We start from the raw sequence: 23,801 nt of genomic DNA, 5'->3' as shown, positions 1-23,801 counted from the left end.
CTTTGGTTGTTGTATTATCTCTACATTAAAAGCTACTAAAGAATTATATGCCTCTGTATCCACAACCGCTTATGCTCTGAAGTGCTGATTGTAACTTAATATATACTGTGGGTGCATAAGCTCATAATAAATTAGCCAACATGACAATAACATGCTTTTGAATTTCAGAGGAAGATGAATTGCATTGATCCGAGACTTAAGATCAGAACTCACATTGCTGAATTCCAGGACACAAAAGGCTACCACTTGCAATGTGGAATATGATATTTGTCTTGGAATACAAATGTTGCTGGAAGCAGATGTGCAGTTGTCATGGTCTGAGATCTGTCAGCTATGGGTCTGTACATCTGCAAGTATGTGTAAGTGTTCAACTATACAGTATGTATGTGTGTGTGTGTATATATGTATATATATATATACAGTCATCCCTGAAGCTCTCTTAATCTATATCTCCAGATTGTTTCCAGAGAGCCCATCAGGGATCATCAACTAGAATCAGCCACTTGACGATTTATTTCTTGAACGGATGGTCAGGGGACCGGAACATAATTACAAATAATTTGTAGACTGCAAATTGACAGCAAGAAGCCCAAACAGATTTAATATTTGAAATTGGGGCCACGGCCGCCAGTTGGGGAACCCCGCATGGTTCGATCTGACCAATTATTTATATATACACTAGATGACAGACGGGGAGCTGTTTTGAAGCTAACATGGCTCCATCTTGGCACTCCCCCGTCAACGTAGAAAACGATTTTGGAAGGTATAGAAATGCGTTTTTTAACGTCTACATTTGTTTTTGCCATGTTTATTCTATTAAAGACACCGTAATAGGCTTGGGCGGTATACCGTATACCAGTGGTATTTGGAAAAAGCCACAGGAGGATTTTTCTATACTATAAATACCATCAAAACTATGAATTTTGAAGTTTTTCAATAAATGTTAATATTTTTTGCGACATTTTTAGTTATTACCTGCAATCAACTTGTGCAATACCCTAGAAGATTAAGAAGATTGCGTTTGACAGATTTCATCTGTCAAATTATTTTAAATTATTACGTTTACCGTAGTTCCCCAGAACAGTTGGGCCAGTCACGTGTTTGTTTGTAAATAGCACAATAAGAGAAAGCATGCAGGTGAGGCCATAGCGTTCCATATCTATCGACGAGTCTGTTGTGTGGCGTACGAGTTGATGAAATTACACTTGTATGCAATTCGATACTAAATGTTTTCCATCAGATATCTTATAATTGCTTTCTTCCAAAAGTCAAAGAGCTCTGGATGAGATATCTGTACAGCTGTCATTTGTTTGTGTGCTTTCTACTAGCGTTTAGTTTTTTTTTGTCTCCGTTCTTTTCCCATCTGGTCCGTGTAACGTTTACACATCACAACTTTGTTCATTTGCACAATTTCTCTCGTTTACCGTCGCTTATAACTTTCAACACTCACCGAAATTGACATTTGGTAGCTACTAGCTATGCTTGTATAACGTTATGAGCTGGATTTGCTTGTCTTCGCAATTAGTTTATGTTCGTTCTCGCTCGTTAGCCTTTAGCTAACATCATCTGTGATTTCGCTTTTAGTTAGTGATACATTGGTTAGCATTCTGGTGATAGAGGCCCAATTGGCTTTTCTTAAATTTTTAGCGCCCCTTATGTGCTTTGCTGGTAATACCATAAATCCCGGTATGACAATATGAACATCTGAATTCCGCCCAAGCCTACACCTTAATGCATACTTTTAAATGATTGTTTATTATTATTATTGATTATATATTATGTGAGATAAACAAAGATTTTAGTAAACTATTTTTGAAAGTTCTACTGTCCCCACTACAACAAACAATACAAAAAATACATTTAATTGAAATACTGTAGAATTCCATTTATTCCCACTCCTTCTGGGGTGTGGCAATATGGCCGATCGGTGGCTTCAAAGCCTCCCACTGGCCAATACATAGCATTTACAATCCAGGGTTTAAATACATCACTGTATTTGACCCTCCAGAAGATACTGCAGGCATCCCCATCAGGGACCCAGGCAGAGAAATCCCCGCCTGTCTCAGGTTGGATACTATACAGCCTTCTCTGTCCCTTCCAGGTCCACTCAGCAGCCATTTAAACCCCTTTGATGTTTATGTTATGTGAAGATGTCGCGATATACAGGGGACACTCTGACACGTTTGTTATCGCTGTTATCAAAACTGCAGGGCGGAAATCTCTGGGCACTCCCAACAAGTAGTGGTCCAAGCGGTAGAATTACAACAAAAACTAATCCGCTGAAAACTCCGCCCATCTTTCATTCCCTGTCGCGGACTGGCGGAATTTAAGATCACTCAATAGTAAACTGGTTACCATGGACTTTAGCTTGCCAGTCAGTATCCATGAGGACATTATTATTTTGTTGGAATGGTAGGTAATAGGAAGCTATCTCTATCAAGGTGGTATCGGAAATTAATTTAGGGAACAAGAAGGGAGTTTACAGGCTAATTATTTGAACAGTCAGCATCCGTGCACGTACAATGGCTCCAAGGAAGAATTTCAGAAATCAAGCCAAAAAAGGTTGGTACCCTTCCCAATGCTAATTAGCTAACAGCATAGCTCGTACGCTAAATTATTGTGCAAGTCTAGCTAGTTAAATATTTATTTGACAGTTATGCAACTGCACCACCACCAGGCAAAGAATAATGTATTTCATCATGTTCTTTCCTCGAGCCAATTGTGCAGAATCTATTTTGAAACGCTACAATGTAGCAACTATGTTACAATGATACAATGTAGCCCCGCTGCTAACGTTCACTGTTGTCCACTGTGTCAGCGGGTTAGTTAATGTCTTCACTACATTTAGAAGGGAGTTTATATGTTAAGCTATTTGTCCTCTGTTGTTGGTTTAGGCTTCGTGTTTCTCTCTTCTCAAATTATGATGAATGTGAATGATGCTATGTTGGCCTGTGGGGAATGGTCATCAAATTATTCCATATTCACAGTGCACACCATGCCATTCATCCAGACCATCCCTAGGCACATATCTGGTAAAAAAAAAACCTATCTAACTCTAACTGGATTTTGTGTCATTAAAGGGTTGCCTAACATTTTTCACACTAATAGCCTACTCCTCTTCAATTATCTTAGAATATGAGTGTCTTAAATGAGGACTGAGTCTAAACTAGTGAAAAGTGTCCTGTGTTGTGACTGGTGGATAATAGTTACTTATAACAAGGAACTGTCAATGCATGGATTTGAATTGTTTTCATTGCACAAACTGGCATAGTTTATAGCAAGTATTTCCCAATATAAGTGGGTTTCAATCAGAAGTGCAAAGACATGGGAAGTTGTCTGTCGCACTGCAGTGCATGTGATGCTACCATTAAAAAGTCAACATGCACTGTGATTGTAATATCTGATTGGAAGGCATAGCCTACTAATGCTTGGCCCTGTTTGCAGTGCTGTGCTGGTATTGGGAAAGAGACACTGAATCTACACTAGGGTGTCACAACTGCCAAGGCAACATCAACCACAGAAAAATGTTGCAGGTGTGCGTATGCCTGACAGTTGTTCATCTTCATGGTCCATGCCCTGTAACATCCTTTGTTAGACAGATTGTTGCCGAACTCTTTGGCTGCCATTTTATGGACCTACTACTCTGATGCACTCGCCTATTGAAAAAGAGGATGATGATTATTAGGTTAACACAAATTATGATTAGCCGTTAACATTTTTTATTATTATAAACACATGAAGATTAGCCAATGGCCTTAGGAAGTTGTTATTGTCTTCAGTCATGATGGCTGAAATACACTGAGTGTACAAAACATCAGGAACTCTTTCCATGACATAGACTAACCAGGTAAATCCAGGTGAAAGCTATGATAAATATACTTCAAATCAGTGTAGATAAAGGGGAGGAGACAGGTTAAAGAAGGATTTTTTTAAAGCTTTGAGACATGCATTGTGTATGTGTACCATTCAGAGGGTGAATGGGAAAGACAAAACATTGAAGTGCCTTTGAACAGGGTATGGTAGTAGGTGCCAGGCGCGTGTGTCAAGAGCTGCGATGCTGCTGTTTTTTTTATTTCTTCCATGCTCAACCGTTTCCCGTGTCTATCAAGAATAGTCCACTACCCAAAGGACATCCAGCAAACTTGACTCAACTGTGGGCATCATTGGAGTCAACATGGGACAGAATCCCATATACGCCTCTACAACCACAGCTAATTATGTCACTGAAACCCTTAACAAAGAGTTGCAGTCTGTTTTGGAATGGGTGGCCAGTAATCAAACTGGTCCTGAACATCTCTAAAACTAAGAGCATTGTACTTGGTACAAATCATTCCCTAAGTTCTAGAACTCAGCTGAATCTGGTAATGAATGGTGTGGCTGTTGAACAAGTTGAGGGGACTAAATTACTTGGCGTTACCTTAGATTGTGAACTGTCATGGTCAAAACTTATAGATTCAGTGGTTGTAAGGCTGGGGAGAGGTCTGTCTGTAATAAAGAGATGTTGTGCTTTTTTGACACCAAACTCCAAAAATCAAGTCCTGCAGGGTCTAGTTTGGTATTATCTTGATTATTATCCAGCCATGTGCAAGCAAAGACTTAGTGAACTGCAGCTGGCCCAGAACAGCTGGCCCTTCATTGTAATCAGAGGGCTAATATAAATACTATTCATGCCAGTCCTATTGGCTAAGAGTTGAGACTGACTGCATCACTGCTTTTTATAAGAACCACTATTGTGTTGAAAATCCCAAATTATTTACATAGTCAACTTCTAGGTTAAATGGTTGGAAGTTTGTAAGCTGATAAAACACTACTCCACCCATCTAGTGAGGAAGGTGGTAGTGCCCATATTGCACCAGAATGGGTGTGTCAGCCTAGTCATGAACTGCTCCTTTACACACTTTTACTGTACAACTATTTCTAAATGCTGTAGTGTAATGTGCTCAACTTCAAGAGAATTTCAATCTCTGCACCAGATCTTCACTAAAGACCAACTGACAGGCAACTGTCATGTTTTCTGTGTTTGGACAAGTGTCAACTCTGCTGCAATGTCTTTGTGTGTACCTTGTTCTGCACAGTCCCTCTTGTGTCCTATCTGGCTATTGCAGATGAGTGTCTCACACACACACTGCATGTCCTCCCCATATTTGTTTGATGACTCTAAAAAATAGTCCCCTGGGCTAGTTTGGCCAGTATCGAGTTCCAGCTGTCCAAGTGGTCACTCTACGCCTCATTCAGGCAGGGGGGATTTGTTAGAAACTGGGAAAAATCAAGGAGTTCTCATCATGGATCCCACTTCATCTGCCCTGATGGAGGAACCTGTGATGGAGGAGCCCATCTGTGATGAAGCCATATTGGCTAAAGAAATCCTAGATAGGGTCAAGGGGATTTATAAATGGTAGGCTAATGGTTCTGCTTAACTGCTTCATTCAGAAGTGTTGAATGGTAACCAACAGTGTGGTGCCATTAAGCAATAAGATTAGAGGAGGTGTGGTATATGGCCAATATACCACAGCTAATGACTTTTCGTATGCGCGATGAAACGTGGAGTGCCTGGGTATATTGGCCATATACCACAAACTCCCGATGTGCCTTATTGCTATTATAAACTGGTTACTAATGTGAAAATAAATGTTTTGTCATACCTGTGGTATATGGTCTGATGTACCACGGCTTTCAGCCAATCAGCATTCAGGCCTCGAACCACCCAGTTTAAAATATCGAATTGATGAGGGACTGTTATTCTGGTGAACAGAGCAGTGTCTGCAGTAAAGTAGGGCTATTACAAAATGGTAGTCGACATGGCAACCTTCGCCAGCAACCTAAATATGTAGCGTTGTAGCTATTTAACAGCACAAACTACCTTGCCTTTATACTGATGAAGTCATCACAGGAGGTTGGTAGCATCTTAATTGGGGAGGACGGGCTCGTGATAATGGCCGGAGCCGAATAAGTGAAGTGTTATCAAATACATGGTTTCAGTTCCATTCACGCCGTTCCAGCCATTATTATGAGCCGTCCGCCCCTCAGCAGCCTCCATTGTCTCTTATTTATATCCAGGGTTTTTCTTTATTTCACTATTTTTCTACATTGTAGAATAATAGTGAAGACATCAGAACATTGAAAATAACACTTGGAATCATATAGTAACAAAAATAGTGTTAAACAAATCAAAATATATTTGAGATTCTAATCGGGTCATGATGCAGCACTCCATCACTCTCCTTCTTTGGTCAAATAGCCCTTATACAGCCTGGAGGTGTGTTTTGGGTCATTGTCCTGTTGAAAATCAAATGATAGTCCCACTAAGCACAAAGCAAATGGGATGGTCTATCGCTGCAGAAGGCTGTGGTAGCAATGCCGGTTAAGTGTGCCTTGAATTCTAAATAAATCACTGACCGTGTCACCAGCAAAGCACCCCACACCATCACACCTCCTCCTCCATGCTTCATGGTGGGAACCACACATGTGGAGATCATCCGTTCACCTACTCTGCGTCTCACAAAGACACGGCAGTTTGAACCAAAAATATCAAATTGGACTCATCAGACCAAAGGACAGATTTCCACTGGTCTGTCCATTGCTTGTGTTTCTTGACCCAAGCAAGTCTCTTCTTCTTATTGGTGTCCTTTAGTAGTGGTTTGTTTGCAGCAATTTGACCATGAAGGCCTGATTCACGCTATCTTCTCTGAAGAGTTGATGTTGAGATGTGTCTGTTACTTGAACGCTGAAGCATTTATTTGGGCTCCAATCTGAGGCTGGTACCTCTAATGAACTTATCCTCTGCAGCAGAGGTAACTCTGGGTTTTCCTTTCCTGTGGCGGTCCTCATGAGAGCCAGTTTCATCATAGTGCTTGATGGTTTTTGCGACTGAACTTTCAAAGTTCTTGAAGTTTTCCAGATTGACTGACCATGTCTTAAAGTAATGACAGGCTGTCATTTCTCTTTGCTTATTTGAGTTGTTCTTGCCATAATATGGACTTAGCCTTATTTGGTAAAATACCATCTTCTATATACCACCCCTACCATGTCACAACACAACTGATTGGCTCAAATGCATTAAGAAGGAAATATTCCACAAATTAACTTCTAATAAGGCACAACTGTTAATTGAAATGCATTCCAGGTGACTACCTTATGCAGCTTGTTGAGAGAATGTGAAAAGTGTACAAAGCTGTCGTCAAGTCAAAGAGTGGCTACTTTGAGGAAGTATATTAAATATATTTTATATTTGTTTAACACTTTTTTTCTGTTACTACATGATTCCAAATGTGTTATTTCATAGTTTTGATGTCTTCACCATTATTCTACAATGTAGAAAATGATACCTACTCATTCCAGGTTATTTATTTTGTATGTCAACTTTTGACTGGTAGTGTGTGTGTGTGTGTGTGTGCTAAATGTTTAAAAGGACTATATATAGAACATAGTGACTTGTCATGACTCGGATACTGTCACAAACAGGATATGTTGTTATTTGTGACAAAGGCCAGAGTATTTTTGTTGTATTGTTTGTAACTGAATAACGTGACCTTGTCTACAGCAATGCTCTTGAACTTGTACAGTTAGAGTAGGTAGCTGTGTGTGTGTGTGTGTTTTAAACCTTGTATCTTTGAAGCCTTTAGTAGTTGAATAACAACACCTGTTCACACTCATGATCTTCCTCGCTCTAACTCTCCCCACTCCTCCATCAGGTCATATTGTCACCAGCACTTTATTTATGGTTGTATAGTTCCATTTACAGCACTATGACTACAGTACCTGTTCATGTAGTGGCCACATCTGTTTCCCTGGCCCCAGAACGTCTTATTTTCCTTCTATGGAGGAATTGTGATTTGTAAACCTAGCGGGTCCTAATGAGCTATTGCACTGCCTCTCATTGGTTTAACCTGTTCCTGCGGAGCTGGTGCTTCTGTACAGTGCCCTCCATTTGAGTTGTTTTGTCAAAGCTGTCTAAGGCACATTTTTTGATATGATAAGCCTAATTGATCTGTCCAGTTTGAGTTTGAGATGGGCCTATTTTGGTGTGTGACTATGGTCACTCCCAGAAATGGCAATAAAATGTAGTCTTGGTCTTCAATGTTTCATAAACTTCTTAATTGAGTTAAGTTCTTGCTGGATCCTCAAGAACTTATGTATTGACCATTTATTTTCCAGTTGATTATCACATTGTTTCTTTACACATCCAAAATGAGAGGTGATATTTAATAACACTATCAACTCTCTGATATCTAGTTTCCTCGTGAATAGCCGATGTCACAAAGTATGATGTGACACTACACTAGTGCTTTGAAAGGCTAGTCATGATACACATCACCACCATCATCCCAGAACCCTGGACCCACTACAATTTGCCTTCCGCCCAAACGGATTCACAGATGACACAATCACAGTGACCTCTCCCACCTGGACAAGAGGGGAAATATCTCAGTGAGGATGCTGTTCATAGACTACAGCTCAGTGTTCAACACCATAGTGCTCTCCAAGCTGGGAACCCTGGGACTGAACCCCTCCTTCTGTAACTGGATCCTGGACTTCCTGAAGGTCCGGCCCTAGTTGGTGAGGGTAGGCAACAACACTTCCGTTACATTGACCCTCAACACTGGGGCCCCTCAGGGGTGGGTGCTTAGTAGTGGTGTGCTGACATGGCCATACTAGTAATTTAGTGATGCACCGATATTACATTTTTGGCCGATACCAATATCCAATATTTTCCTCCCCTATATAGAGATGCAGTGCCTTAACACACACATATGCAGTAGTCTAACTATTTAACTGTGCTAGAATGCTTAAAAGGCCATACATATATTTTTTTTAATTGCGGCCTTTTAAGCATTCTAGCACAGTTAAATAGTTAGACCACTGCATCTGTGTGTATTAAGGCACTGCATCTCAGTGCAAGAGGTGTCACTACAGTCCCTGGTTCGAATCCAGGCTGTATCACATCCGGCCGTGATTGGGAGTCCCATAGGGGCCCACAATTGGCCCAGCATTGTCCGGGCTGTCATTGTAAATAAGAATTTATTCTTAACTGACTAGCCTAGTTAAATAAAGGTTACACACACACCACACTGACCAAAAAGTTAATTTGTTGGTGTTTTACGTATGTCCCCATTACCAGTTAAACATAATCAAAACCTATTTCTTTTACTTACTTGCTGTGCTGTTTCGTCGTTTCATTCTCAACCGGGATTTCTATGGAACTCTGGGTCTTTGCATGTCAAAAAAGATGCACGTGGAATAACACTATTTTCACGTGTCAAATAACACAACAATCTGTTTCAGTAGCTATAGTTAGCTAGCTAATTATATAGCTAGGTTTCATCTAAAATAACCCTAATTTATAAGACTGTTCTTATTTGATTAATGGTGGTCGAACCCATCTATGTGAAGCTAGCCACAATAAGGATTAGCCACAATAGTGGACTTTGCGGGTAGCCTTCAAAATAAAAGTTTGGTATAATTTGAATATTTGTATTAATTTGCAACCCTGTCAATTACATATTTTATTTTGAAGGCAAACTGCAAATTCCAGTATTGTGCCTAATCCTTATTGTGGCTAGCTTCACAACACAACCCGGTCCAGTCAAGCTCGCTAGCCAGATGACGCTAGCTGCTCATAACTCTGTTGTCAAAAGCGAATGTTAAGTCGCTGGCTAGCTATTTATTTTAGTTATTTTACTGAAGTTCAATTTCAATAGGTGAACAACAAGTGGCTACCTAGCTTATACTTACTCACAATGATTCCTAAATTATTGCTAAGAATAATGAAAATTACTGCAGTTTCTACTTGTCATTGTTTTTAGGCTGGTTGCATAGGTGCTAGCTAGGTACCAACCTGAAGATATCTACCCCAGAAGTTGCAGTCAAACAAATAATGCGTTATTACCAACGCTGTATTGTAAACATATTGTTCACTGCCGGTGTTTGCAGACTTTTTTTGTACAGCTTTGACAGTTCCACTATCTTTTTTTGACACGCAAACAGCGTGTTCCAACGTATGTATGTCGTGAAGATAATAGCAGTGACGCTATTACTGGGTATCTCCGGTAGGGCAACATCGGAAAAATAGAGCACTTGATGGTGTTAACCGGGGCTCGATCAGTCAGTGAAAGCCAACATCACCCACAACAGAGAACGGTTGATTGTCAAAGGCAATGAATTCCATTATCTTCGCTTTAATGGATTTCACCTTTGAGTTGTCTTGCTGAAATTGACTCGACTGCCGATCCACACAGCAGACATAGTGTGCTAGTTTAGGAATGCTGTATAGCACGCTTCATTGTGTCATGTACCTTCGTTATATAGGTATGCATGTCAGCTTTGACATCGGTTTTGCACATCGGGCGTTAAACTAGACATCGGCTGATACCAATGTTTGCATTTTTAGCTAATATCGGCTGATTTTATTATATGTTCACCGATATATTGTGCATCCCTACTAGTAATCGTATCTGTAAATTGACAGTTTATAATCAGATCAGCTAATACTCGTGATTGGAAAATGTGTTTTTAATCTGAGCAAGGCCCTTCTCTCCCGATTGCTCAGCTTGGCCGAGCGGACAGCTCTTGGAAGAGTCTTAGTGGTTCCAAATTTAAGAATGATGGAGGCCACTGTGATCTTGGGGACCTTCAATGCTGCAGAAATGTTTTGGTACCCTTCCCCAGATCTGTGCCTCGACACAATCCTCTCTCGGAGCTCTACGGACAATTCATTTGACCTCATGGCTTGGTTTTTTTTCTCTGACATGCCCTGTCAGCTGTGGGACCTATTATATAGATAAGTGTGTGCACATTTCCAAATCATGTCCAATCAAATTAATTTACTACAGGTGGACTCCAAGTTGTAGAAACGTCAAGGATGATCGATGGAAACAGGATGCACCTGAGCTCAATTTTGTGTCTTATAGCAAAGGGTTGGAATACTGGTGTAAATATATATCTTTTTTTGTGTGTGTATATTTTATACATTTGCAAAAATGTATTAACCTGTTTTTGCTTTGTCATTATTGGGTATTGTGTGTAGATGGAGTGGGGTAAAAAATAATTTCATATATTTTAGAATAATGCTGAAACCATAACAAAATGTGGAAAAAGTTCAAGGCTCTGAAGACTTTCTGAATGATTCAGAAAGTATTTACACCCCTTGACTTCATACAGCGACATCTTGTATTTGAGGCACAACAACAACTTTTATCTGTCATTGTAAAACGTGACTTGCCTGGTCCTACTATGGCCGACCTTGAGTTCAGCCTGTGGAACCAGTCTGGGGCCTTTAGGCCTACTGCCTTCCTCTGTCATTCATCATTTGATCCAGGCAGGGTTATTTTCTAATTGGACTGCAGAATCCCCCTCACTCCTCCTCCTAGTCAGATCAGCTATCACTAACCCCTAGCAACTGACTTTTTCAGAATTCTCAATCACAATGACTGAAATATGCCCAGTCACAATGACTGCGATATGTCCAGTTAGCAAATATCTACGCCCTGTGAGATACAGTGCCTTGTAAAAGTATTCAGACCCTTTGGATTTCTTCACATTTTGTGTTACAAAGTGGGATTACCAATCTATACAAAATACTCTAATGTCATAGTGGAAGAAACATTAGCATAAACAAATAAACATAAACTAAAATGTAGCCTAAATTAGTTCAGAAATAACGTTTGGCTTGATAAATCACATGCTACATGGACTGACTCTGAAATAATAGGGGTTGACATGAATCGTCCTTCTGCTGCAGGACAGGAATGAAACTGCTCAGGGATGTTACCGTGATCCCAATGTTCATTTTAAAACCGCTACAGAGTTCAGTGGGAGAACTGAGGATGGATCAACAACATTGTAGTAACTCCACAGTAATGACCTAAGTGACAGTGAATAGAATTTTATATATATATCACACACAAAAGTATTCCAAAACATGTATGCAACAAGGCACTAAAGAAATGCTGCAAAGGAATCAAATCGATTTGTACTTGTCAGATGCACCAAATACAACAGGTGTAGACTTTACTGTGGAATGCTTACTTATGAGCCCATTCCCAACAAAGCTGAGAATAGGTTTTTATTACTGGCATAAGGCTTGTTTTTCTTTTGAGACCAGGAAGGAGCTGGTACGATGTACATTACTGGCAGTTTTAGATTTTAGTGATGTTATACAGTGCTGTGAAAAAGTATTTGCCCCCTTCCTGATTTATTTTTTTTGCACATGTCACACTTAAATGTTTTCAGATAATCAAACAAATTTAAATATTACACAAAGATAACCCAAGTAAATGCAAAATGCATTTGAGCATATCTTGTTGGGTTACAGTAATACGCTAGTTACTGAAGAGAGATGGCCGTCATATTTTGGGGAAAAAGCTATCCGAACCTTCATGGCCCTATGTGGAAAAAGTAATTTCCCCCAAACCTAATACCTGGTTGTGCCACCCTCAGCAGCAATAACTGCAATCAAGCATTTGCGATAACTGGCAATGAGTCTTTCACATCGCGGTGGAGGAATTTTGGCCCACTCTTCTTTGCACTTTGCAGAATTGTTTTAATTCAGCCACATTGCAGGTTTTTCAAACATGAACCGCCTTTTTAAGGTCACGCCACTCAATCGGATTCAAGTCTGGACTTTGACTAGGCTACTCCAAAACCTTCATTTAGTTTTTTTAAGCCATTCAGAAGTGGACTTGCTGGTGTGTTTTGGATCATTGTTCTGCTGCAGAACCCAAGTGCGCTTCAGCTTGAGTTCACGAACTGATGGCTGGCCATTCTCCTTCAGGATTTTTTTGGTAGAGAGAAGAATTCATTGTTCCATCAATCACAGCAAGTCCTGAAGCAGCAAAGCAGCCCCAGACCATCACACTATCACCACCATATTGGACTGTTGGTATGATGTTCTTTTTCTGAAATGTTGTTACTTTTACGCCAGATGTAATCGGACTTCACCTTCCAAAAAGTTAAACTTTTGTCTCTTCATTCCACAGAATATTTTCCCAAATGTGTCGGGGGATCATCAAGATGTTTTTTTGCCAAAAGTGAGACGAGCCTGTTCTTTTTGGTCAGCAGTGGTTTTTGCCTTGGAACTCTGCTATGGCTGCTGTTTATGCCCAGTGTCTTTCTTATGGTTGAGTCGTGAACACTGACAAATGAGGCAAGTGAGGCCTGCAGTTCTTTAGATGTGGTTGTGGGTTCTTTTGTGACCTCTTGGGTGAGTCGTCGCTGCCACTCCTGGGAAGGTTCACCACTGTTCCAAATTTTCTCCATTTGTGGATAATGGCTCTCACCGTGGTTTGCTGGAGTCCCAAAGCTTTAGAAATTGCTTTGTAACCCTTTCCAGACTGATAATGTCAATTACTTTGTTTCTCATCTGCTCCTGAATTTCTTTGGATCACGGCATGATGTCTTGCTTTTTAAGATCTTTTGGCCTACTTCACTTTGTCAGACAGGTTCTATTTAAGTGATTTCTTGATTCGATAGGTCTGGCAGTAATCAGGCCTAGAGGTGTGGCTAGTGAAATTGAACTCAGCTTTCCAAAAATGTGATTAACCACAGTAAAATCACGATTTAACAAGGGGGGGACAATTACTTTGTCACATAGGGCCATGAAGGTTTGGATAGCTTTTTTTCCTTTAATAAATAAAATTATCACTTAACCCAAGTAAACACAAAATGCAGTTTATCTTTGTGTAATATTTAAATTAGTTTGATCTGAAACCATTTAAGTATAACAAATGTGCAAAAAAATAAGAGATCAGGGAGGGGGGCAAATTCTTTTTCACAGCACTGTAGGCCTCAGCCACTACCCTGAGAGCACTTGATTCAGTGTATCATGCAGCCCCCAGGTTCATTACAAATCAAAATTGTTTAACACATCATTGTGATCTCTACAGAGCTGTTGGCTGGTCATTGACCAGGCTTAAATACTGCGTAGGCATAAACACTGGCATACACTGATTTCTAAGGCCATATTGGGTAAAATGCCATTTTATCTCTGTTCTTTTTTAGTCAGGTCGGTAACTAAATATCAATATCATTACGGTCCCATTCTCATTTTCTTCGAACAGTACCAAAAATTAGAACAGGTCATGTTAGAAATAGTTTTGGTTTCTTAGCTCTGTGGTCCTGAAATTCTTTCCTGAACATTTTAAAATTTGATGATCTACTTTTGTTGGTGGACTTTAAACACTTGCTCGATGTATATATCATAGAAGAGTGTAATTATCTTTAGGCCAGCTGTTTTTAGTTAAGACTTTTGCGTTTTTAACGTAAAATGTTTTTGTTGTACTGTATGTGTTTTTTGTTTAATGTTGTGTTATAGTATGTAAGATGTTTTGTCTGAAACGTTGTTCCCCCTGCTGCTATTGGACCAGGTCTCTATTGGAAAATATGTTATCTCAATGAGAAAAACCTGTATAAATAAAGGTACAATTGAAAAAAATATATTAAAAAAATATTGAGTTTAAAAAGTTAAACAAATTTTCAAAAAAGGAAATAGTCAAAGTAATAATGAGACTATATACAAGGAGTGCTGGAAGTGAGTCAATGTGCAGGGGTACGAGGTAGTTGAGGTAATACATTATGTACATGTAGGTAAGGGTAAAAGTAACAAGGCAATCAGGATGATAATAAACAGAGTAGTGGTGTGTGTGGGACTCTCTGTAGTGAGTGTGTGGTTAGAGTCTAGTGAGTGTGCATTGAGTCAGTGCAAAACACACATTTTGGCCTGAATGCAAAGCCTTAAGTTTGGGGCAAATCCAACACATCACTGAGTGAGTGTCTGCCTCTTTATTTTCAAGTTTGGTTGTGGCTGCATCATGGTATGGGTATGTTTGACATCGGCAAATAGTGGGGAGTTTTTCAGGATAAAAATAAACTGGATGGAGCTAAGCACATGCAACATCCTAGAGAAAAACTTGCTTGAATCTATGGCAAGACCTGACAATTGCTGTTTAGCCATGATCCCCAGCATCTTGACAGAGTTCCATGTTTTTTTTTAAAGAGTAATGGGCAAATATTCCACAATCCAAACTCTTATAGACTTACCCAAGAAGACTCACAGCTGTAATGGATGCCAAATGTGTTTCTAACGTGTTGATTCAGTGAGCTGAGTACTTATGCAATGACCTTCTTTTGAAATAGTCTTTAAAAAATATATATATTTGAAAAAATCATCCACTTTGACATGGCATAATATTTTGTGTAGATTGTTGACGAAACATTACAATAAATCTATTTTAAATCTCGTTTTGTAACAACAAAATGTGAAGAAATCCAAGGGGTCTGAATACTTTTGCAAGGCACTGTATGTCCCAGTAGCGTAGCCTACAGTATGCTCCAGTAAGAATGACTGAGATATGTCCCGGTAGCCTATGTTCCAGTCAGAATTATTAACCTAATCATTGTGTCCTTTCTTTTCCAGAGGTGAGGCCTGCAGCAGTGGTGAATAAGAATGGTGTGAAAGTGGAAGCTTCTGTTGCTGCTAGCGGTGGTGGTTTTAGCGGAACAAAGATCTTCACCTGGTTCATGGTGCTGGCCCTGCTGGGGGTTTGGAGCTCTGTGGCCGTGGTGTGGTTTGACCTGGTGGACTACGACAATGTCATCGGTGAGTCACCTGTCCTCCCCACAGCCCTATGATAAACAGTAATGCTTTATTTTACAGCTCGGTTTAAGCTGGTACCTGGTATTGACATGTTACTCACAAAGGAACCTTTTGTGGTTACAATACACACCTCAAAGAATTACACACTATTGGTAACTACTAACTACAAAAAAAATGGAATGTCAATGAATTTCAAAGAAACCAAAGTGTAATGACCATAGAAATTACTTGTTAAAACAGTAGCCTGATTAAATAATACTTCCAAGTAACTATCAACCGGCTGTAAATAACAAAGCGTTATCTGATAAACTCTTGCCCTTTTGTGTTACAATAAGAATGAAGTTATATCTGATTAAATGTAAAAATGCACAACGTTACAAAATGTATGTATTGCAATATACAGCATATCATGTCAAATTTAGGGCATTGGGTTATGTTTGTATTAGGGATGCACCGATAAGACAAAAACTCGATACCGATAACCACAGCCTTTTTACGCATTCTAGTACAGTGAAATAGTTGAAACACACACACTGACCAAAAAGTTATTTTGTTGGCATTTACAAATGTCCCCATTACAAGTAAAACATCATCAAAACCTATTTATTTCACTTACTGTGCTGTTTCATTGTTCATTTGTTCAGTCTCAAACTGGATTTCATCATACATGTCAAGCAGTGAACTTTCAACTCTGTGTCCGCGGCCTCTCTTCCTCGTTGTGCACTGTCACTGTGTTCGTTTCCATCTTGTCCAGCTGTGTCTGTAATATGTCATGTAAACCCTATTTCTTACTCTTTCGAATGACTGCGCGACTTGTTGACTGCTCGATCCACACAGCAGACATTGTGGGCTAGGTTAGGAATGCTATGTTGCATGTTAACGCTATATTATTTTTGTGGCGTCATTAGTCATCTACCTACGTTATATAGGTATGCACGTCAGCATTGACATCGATTTTGTACATCGGCGTTAAACTAGACATCGGGCCGATGTTGGCATTTTTAGTGACTATTCCGATATGCTTACCGCTATATCGTGCATCCCTAGTTTGTATGCTACATTTCAACCTGCAGTGTTTAGCTTAAATTGAGTAATCCCATATAGATGATGTTCTGACCACAAAGCTTTCTTTAGGTGCATGAGAACGCCACTTACTTCCTGTATGATTCTGAGAAGGCATTATGTGGTTTAGACAGAGATCCGTTTCTGACAGAAGGCCATGACTTTTTAAAGAAAATTTAAGGGGGAAGAGGAATCCCGATTTTAAATTAGTACGAGGGTTTTGTAAATGTGTTTTTTTAATGACATTTTAGTACCCAATTTAATGTGTAACATGAAGTAATACTGACACTGTTACTGTTTTCATTAACTTTTGATATTGATGATGTCCCTATAAACAAACTGCTCCTGTGTGTCTTTTAATCTTGCAAAGCAGAGAGAGCAAAGGAATTCCGTTTGAACTTTTCAGAGGTTTTACAAGGTATGGTCTTTACTTGCATGTATCACCAATCTTCAATTCTATCTGTTATTAGTTTTGAATAGATTAGATTATAGTATGCCTCAAAATAATGATTTAACAATATGCAGTACAACATAATTGTCTTACTGGTGTTCCCTCTGGGACCACCCCATACGGAAATGTAATGCACGCATGACTAAATCATTTAGATTAACGTGTCTGCTCAATAGCATGTATGTTGCATGGCTTGTTGATGTTTCTTTTCCTGGTCTTTTGATTGGTTTGTTTTTACTAGTCCCTTTTTATTTATTAGGCTTTGACTCATACTAAATGTTTTTTTTTCTCATATCTGATTTTGAAGAAGCAAATTCTTTGGATTGAAGGTATAGCTTCATTTCATCAAGGCCCTGCGACCCACTAGCGTCCTATCCAGGGGCTGTACTTGTTGGCTACATCAAGCTGCCTGTATTCGGCTGTGGTAGGCCTAGGGCTAGTCGAGTGGTTGCCGCTTCATCATATATATATACATATATATATATATATATGCTGCAGTATGACCATGACCACAACTTCCCTCTCAGAAGGAATTCAGAGCTGAGCTGTAGATATGAACACCTATAGTATGACTTCATTGGCAAGTAGTGAAGTATCACTAAAATCAGGAGAGTCACATTAAAGAATCCCAATGACCTATTAACTGTCTGTAATTACAGAGGAATTGTATGTCCCCTAGACCCCCCCCCCACACACACACAATGATTTTGATGGAAAGGCCAAGAACAGGCTCATTTGTGGAAAGGACTGTACTATGAACATTGTTTATTATATGACTTTAAGACTATTCCCTTTTTGCAGGTAAACTTTCAGCGTATGACGCAGATGGCGACGGCGACTTCGATGTGGAGGACGCCAAAGTACTACTCGGCAAGTGCATTTTCTAATAATGACCTTTTTGTGACCTCTAAAATGTTACTCATGCATGACTGACTTGGTTTTCTTGTGTTTGAGTACCAGTGCCATGAACTTAACAGTTTACTTAGAGCTTACTTCAATGGGGAAAAATTCAATTGGATGGCTTTAAAAACTGCCAGTCTTTGTTTAACAAAAGTCTTTGTTAAACAAATAGTTCCATGTAAGTACTCCTGCACAGAGTTGTTCAGCAGTAGCTAATTCATTTAGTATACGGCTCAAAAGAGCTTGAAGTCCTGTGGCAGCATCGACACAGCGTTATTTAACTTCGACAGTCTACATTTCCGTTGTGCATTTGTGCTGAAAACCGACAATATTGCTTATGGTTGTTATAACGTTGGTCACCTGCCGCATGTACAGTATCTAAAATACTGCTTTATTACTGACACTTCTCATTTCCCACTATGCCTAGCCTAATAGCTCTTATCCTGTGTGTCCTAATAAATAAAGGGACTAATAAAGACTAAACCAAAGACCAGAACAAAATACTCCACCTTATCGACCACAATCCCTGAACATAGCTGGCAACGACATTTCATGATTCGACACTTTCAAGAGCGCTACACAACTATTAAAGGGGGGTATTTTCTTGCCGCTCTTCTATTCGACTTAAACGCCTCTCTCTTTCCTACATTACCATCCACTTTATTCATTTATCTTCCCTCTCTCTCCATCCTCTATCCTCTCGCTCCTCTTCTCTCCCCCTTGTTTTTCTCCTCTCTCTCGTCAGGCTTGACCAAAGATGGCGGTGAAATTACTAATGAAAACGCAGATTCCCTAGAGGAAATCTTCGGTATTTTAGCCGAGGAAGGCTCTGATTGGTTTTACGGCTTCTTCACGTTTCTCTATGATGTGATCACTCCTCCCGTAGAGAAGGATCCAGAGATTCCAGAGAGTCAGACAGCAGAGGAGGAGGAGGAGGAGGAGGGTGATGCTGGTACGTCCCAGAATGACGGTGTGGTTCAGGGCGTTATATTAGACCTACAGGATCAATAGCCAAAAGCTCCTGAGCATTCGCCTATTAGCCTGCCATCCACGAGGAGCAGAAGGAGAGTAGTCTACTGGGTGAGGTCTAAGGTCACCTCACCCCCCCCCCCCTCATCTTTAACTGGAGGAAGTTGAATCTGGCGCTGATCCTGTCAAATGAAGGACTCTGTGAAAAGAGTGTCTGAAATAAGGATATTATGTTTTTGACCTCGTCAACTTTGGCCTTGCTGCAGTGGTGCTTGCCATTGGGAATGTTGACCTGGATTTTTGGGACTATGCTTTGTACTTTTTCTAAGATTCTGCAATCTGTACTTCTCACCATCATTGTGATGCACTAATTCTTTGCTCATCTGTTTTCTGACCTGAATGAATCCTTTGTGCTATTCTAATCTTTTCATTTTTCCAAGTTAAACTGTGTTTCGCATTTTAGTTGTAATTAATTTAATTTTAATGTAAATAATCACTTAATCTTTACTCTTAAGCCTTACAGTAATTCCTTTTACTGTAATGTCCATTTCTTCTATCTATATAACCATTCACTCACCATCTACATAACACTGTTCAGGCTTCTGATAACGTTGGATGTTGCAGTTCAGGTGACTCCAATTAGGAAAAAAATGATGTCATGTAGCTTTTTAAGCAAAGCAACGTTAGATTCTGCAGTTCATGCAGTTTTTATACTCAGTAACAGAGGACGTCAGCGTTGATCAACTTTGTTTAGTTAGCTTGTTGTACTGTAATAATGTAGTAATGTAAACTTAATTCAAAACGTGCTGTATCTATTTGCATTGTCTGTCCTAAGACTAAGTCTAGAAGTCGCCTCTTTACCCAGCAGTAGGTCGAGGAAGACTGATTTTTCTTAAATTCCTCTGACTCGATGTTATTAGGCTTACATATTGGAAGTGCTAACACTGAGTGTGTTGTTGGAATGATGCAATGTGAATGACCACTTGAGCGGGGCCTATTCTCTGAATGTGCAACTAATGTTTTGGTACTTATGTTTGTTAAACTTTTAACTGCTAATATGCCACCATGCTATTATTGGATTGAAGAGCAGTTCCTGAACTTCACCCATCTCTTGCTAAACAGACCCATAAAGGTCAGCATGAACCCCAGAGTTTGGGAATGTCGTCCACGTTGACTTGTGGCCATGGGCTAAGTATTTACTGAGGGGTTTGGGCTGTTTTCAGTTTTATTTACCAAAGGTCATGGTGACTAAGATGGGTGTATTTCTGTTTCAGACTGGAGGGACAAACGTTTAGGCCATTTTAAGTAGGAATATTGCAAGATGTTGCCCTAGCCTATTAATATCTTGACATAAACAAAATGCAGTGTTCAGATATTTTATGTTGTGAGGTAGTTTGAACGTCTGTCTATGGAATAAATATGTTGATTGAACTCTTATATTTAGTGTCTGTCTACAAGCATGGGCACTCAACGGTTATGGGCATCGATTAAGTATTTTATGCATTTTGTACAGGGTAGGAATAAGTGACTGGTTTCTGTTTGATATTGATTGAGCGATCATGTCAAGTTGTGTCAAAGTGATGCACACTTTGAAATTGGCATGTACAGTCCCCTCCGACATAGTCCATTCTGTCTCTAATTTTCTTTTTGGTTTTGTTTGTATGTTAGATGAAAAAGAGGTCAAAGTTCCTGCTCCCAAAATGGAAAGGCTGAAAAAAGGTACTTCCTCCTGGTTGGTCTGTGTGTTGTCATTGGCCAACATTTTTTGTTTGTTGCTCAACTCTCTCATGACCCTGCGTCCTTTAAAAAAAAAAACATACCATGTCGAAATGTGTCACTGTAGCTAATGGTTCTTCTTTCCTTTTGACATAATTAGAGGACAAGACAAAAAAAGTCCAACCAAAAGGTATCGTTCCCAGTGTTATTTATTGTCCAGAATGATTTTATTCTCCTTTGGGAATCAAATTGTCCTGTTTGTTTGTGTGTGTGTGTTTAAGACCATTTCTGGTGGGCATGACATGGACACTGAGAATCAACCTTCTCTGGACTGTGACCCTTGGCTATGTTTGCATGTCTGCCAGGGATTTTGAAAACACCTTTTGACAGACTGTTCAGCAGTCAGGGATCAGAGGTAGAAAAATTGTATTGTATCAATCATGTGGTGTTTTGACCTGGAAGCAAATTATAGTAGACAAAACCACATGCAACACCTCAGTCAAAACTGTGGTTGAATTAGCTTGTGTTACGCTGTTGCCTCTCATTTTGAAGAGCGAGAGAGAAAATAGGAGTTTTTGCTAGTGTGTAGCCAACGAAGACCTGAGTTCGGACTCAAGTTGTGCAAGTAGAGAGGCTGGATTATTTTTAGACTGTGAATGTGTATGATGTAAGACAAACTGCAGCTCCTGCAGGCTTTTGCAATGGCATCTCAGTAGTGCATTCGGAAAGTATTCAGACCCCTTGAAATTTTCCATATTTTGTTACGTTTATACTTTTATACTAAAATTGATTAAATTGTTTTCCCCCCTCATCAATCTACACATGATAACTCATAATGACAAAGCAGAAACAGGTTTTTAGAAATGTTTGCTAATTTTATATATTTTTTTACAAATGGAAATATCACATTTACATAAGTGTTCAGACCCTTTACTCAGTACTCTTGATACTCCCCATCCGGGATCGTGAATAAAGCCTCAGACTCATTAGCATAACGCAACGTTAACGATTTCTGAAAATCGCAAATAAAATGAAAATAATGCGCCTGCTCTCAAGCTTAGCATTTTCTTAACAACACTGTCATCTCAGATTTTCAAAATATGCCTTTGAACCATAGCAAATCACTAATTTGTGTAAGAGTATGCTAAGCTAGTTTAGCATTTTGAGTAGCATTTAGCACGCAACATTTTCACAAAAACCAGATAACCAAATAAATAAAATAATTTACCTTTGAATAAAATCATTTACCAAATTTGAAGAATCTTTGTGTAGGATGTTTTCATCACATTTGGCTACCGAAACGAACCGAAAATTCAGTCACCAAAACGTCAAACTTTTTCCGAATTATCTCCATAATATCGACCGAAACATGGCAAACGTTATTTAGAATCAATCCTCAAGGTGTTTTTTCACATATCTCTTCATTGATATGCAGTTCGTGGAAGTCTGCTTTCCCCTCAGAATCGCATGGAAAAATACCAGCAGCTGAAAAAGACGCACCAATTTTGACGGAGGACACCGGGCGGACACCTGGAAAATGTAGTCTCTTATGGTCAATCTTCCAATGATATGCCTACAAATACGTCACAATGCTGCAGACACCTTGGGGAAACGACAGAAAGGGCAGGCTCATTCCTCTCGCATTCACAGCCATATAAGGAGACAATGGAAAACGGAGCCTCAAAAATCCTGCTGGTTTCCTGGTTGCCGTTTCATCTTGGTTTTGCCTGTAGCTCCCGTTCTAGGGCACCCACAGACAATATCTTTGCAGTTCTGGAGAATTCAGAGTGTTTTCTTTCCAAAGCTATCAATTATATGCATAGTCGAGCATCTTTTTGTGACAAAATATCTTGTTTAAAACGGGAATGTTTTTCATCCAAAATTTAAATTGCACCCCCAGAGTTTCAAGAGGTTAAAGCACCTTTAGCAGCGACTACAGCCTCAAGTCTCCTTGGGTATGACGCTCCAAGCTTGTATTTGGGGAATTGTATTTGGGGAATTTCTCCTATTCGTCTCTGCAGATTCTCTCAAGCCCTGTCAGGTTGGATGGGTAGTGTTGCTGCACAGCTATTTTCAGGTCTCTCCAGAGATTTTCGCATGGGTTGAAATCCAGGCTCTGACTGGGCCACTCAAGGACTTTGAGACTTGTCCCGAAGCCACTCCTGTGTTGTCTTTGCACTGTGATTAGGAAGGTGAACCTTCGCCCCAGTCTGAGTTCCTGAGAGCTCTGAAGCAGGTTTTCCTCAAGGGTGTCTTTATTCATCTTTGCCTCAATCCTGACTAGTCCCTGCCGCTAAAAAACACACCCACAGCATGATGCTGCCACCACCATGCTTCACTGTAGGGTTGGTGCCAGGTTTCCTCCAGACGTGACGCTTGGCATTCAGGCCAAAGAGTTCAATCTTGGTTTCATCAGACCAGAGCATGTTGTTTCTCATAGTCTGAGGGTCTTTAGGTTCCTTTTGGCAAACTCCAGGCGGGCTGTTGTGTCTTTTACTGAGGAGTAGCTTCTGTCTAGCCACTCTACCATAAAGTCCTGATTGGTGGAGTGCTGTAGAGATGGTTGTCCTTCTGGAAGGTTCCCCCAGCTCCACAGAGGAACTAGAGCTCTATCAGTGTGACCATCTGGTCCCAGACCGAGGACCTTCTCCCCTGATTGCTCAGTTTGGGCGGGTGGCCAGCTCTAGGAAGAGTCTTGGTGGTCCCAAACTTTTTCCATTTAAGAATGATGGAGGCCCCTTTGTTCTTGGGGACCTTCAATGCTGCAGACATTTTTTTTGGTACTCTTCCCCAGATCTGTGCCTCGACACAATCCCTTCTCAGAGTTCTACAGACTATTCCTTCAACCTTATGGCTTGGTTTTTGCTCTGACATGCACTGTCAACTTTGGGACCTTTTATACAGACAGGTGTGCTTTTCCAAATCATGTCCAATCAATTGAATTTAACACTCCAAGTTGTGGAAACATGTCAAGGATAATCAATGGAAACAGGATGCACCTGAGCTCAATTTCAAGTCCCATAGCAAAGGGTTTGAATACATATGTAAATAGGTATTTGTCCTTTTTGTATATTTCTAAAAACCTGTTTTCGCTTTGTCATTATGGGGTATTGT

The 23,801-nt window shown here is 39.9% G+C and overlaps 1 protein-coding gene across 7 annotated transcripts in view; it reads left to right on the top strand.

Moving 5' to 3' along the window:
* The first annotated feature begins 2,233 nt into the window (after window positions 1–2,233).
* LOC135522882 (aspartyl/asparaginyl beta-hydroxylase-like) overlaps window positions 2,234–23,801 on the top strand; it is a 56,239-nt gene continuing 34,671 nt past the window's right edge. For 3 of the 7 annotated variants that reach the window (XM_064949544.1, XM_064949543.1, XM_064949539.1), the window contains exons 1-4: window positions 2,236–2,562; window positions 15,410–15,592; window positions 17,022–17,069; window positions 17,904–17,972. In XM_064949544.1, coding sequence (XP_064805616.1) covers window positions 2,523–2,562; window positions 15,410–15,592; window positions 17,022–17,069; window positions 17,904–17,972 — 340 coding nt within the window. In that variant the 5' untranslated portion in view covers window positions 2,236–2,522. Of the gene's footprint in view, window positions 2,563–15,409; window positions 15,593–17,021; window positions 17,070–17,903; window positions 17,973–23,801 lie in introns of all 7 variants that reach the window. The other 4 variants (XM_064949542.1, XM_064949537.1, XM_064949538.1 and 1 more) reach the window with 4 other exon arrangements.

This window comes from Oncorhynchus masou, chromosome 30 (assembly GCF_036934945.1).
Source record: "Oncorhynchus masou masou isolate Uvic2021 chromosome 30, UVic_Omas_1.1, whole genome shotgun sequence".
Lineage (NCBI taxonomy): Eukaryota > Metazoa > Chordata > Actinopteri > Salmoniformes > Salmonidae > Oncorhynchus > Oncorhynchus masou.
Note: the sequence above shows the minus strand (reverse complement) of the source record. Positions and strands in the feature narration are given on the sequence as shown.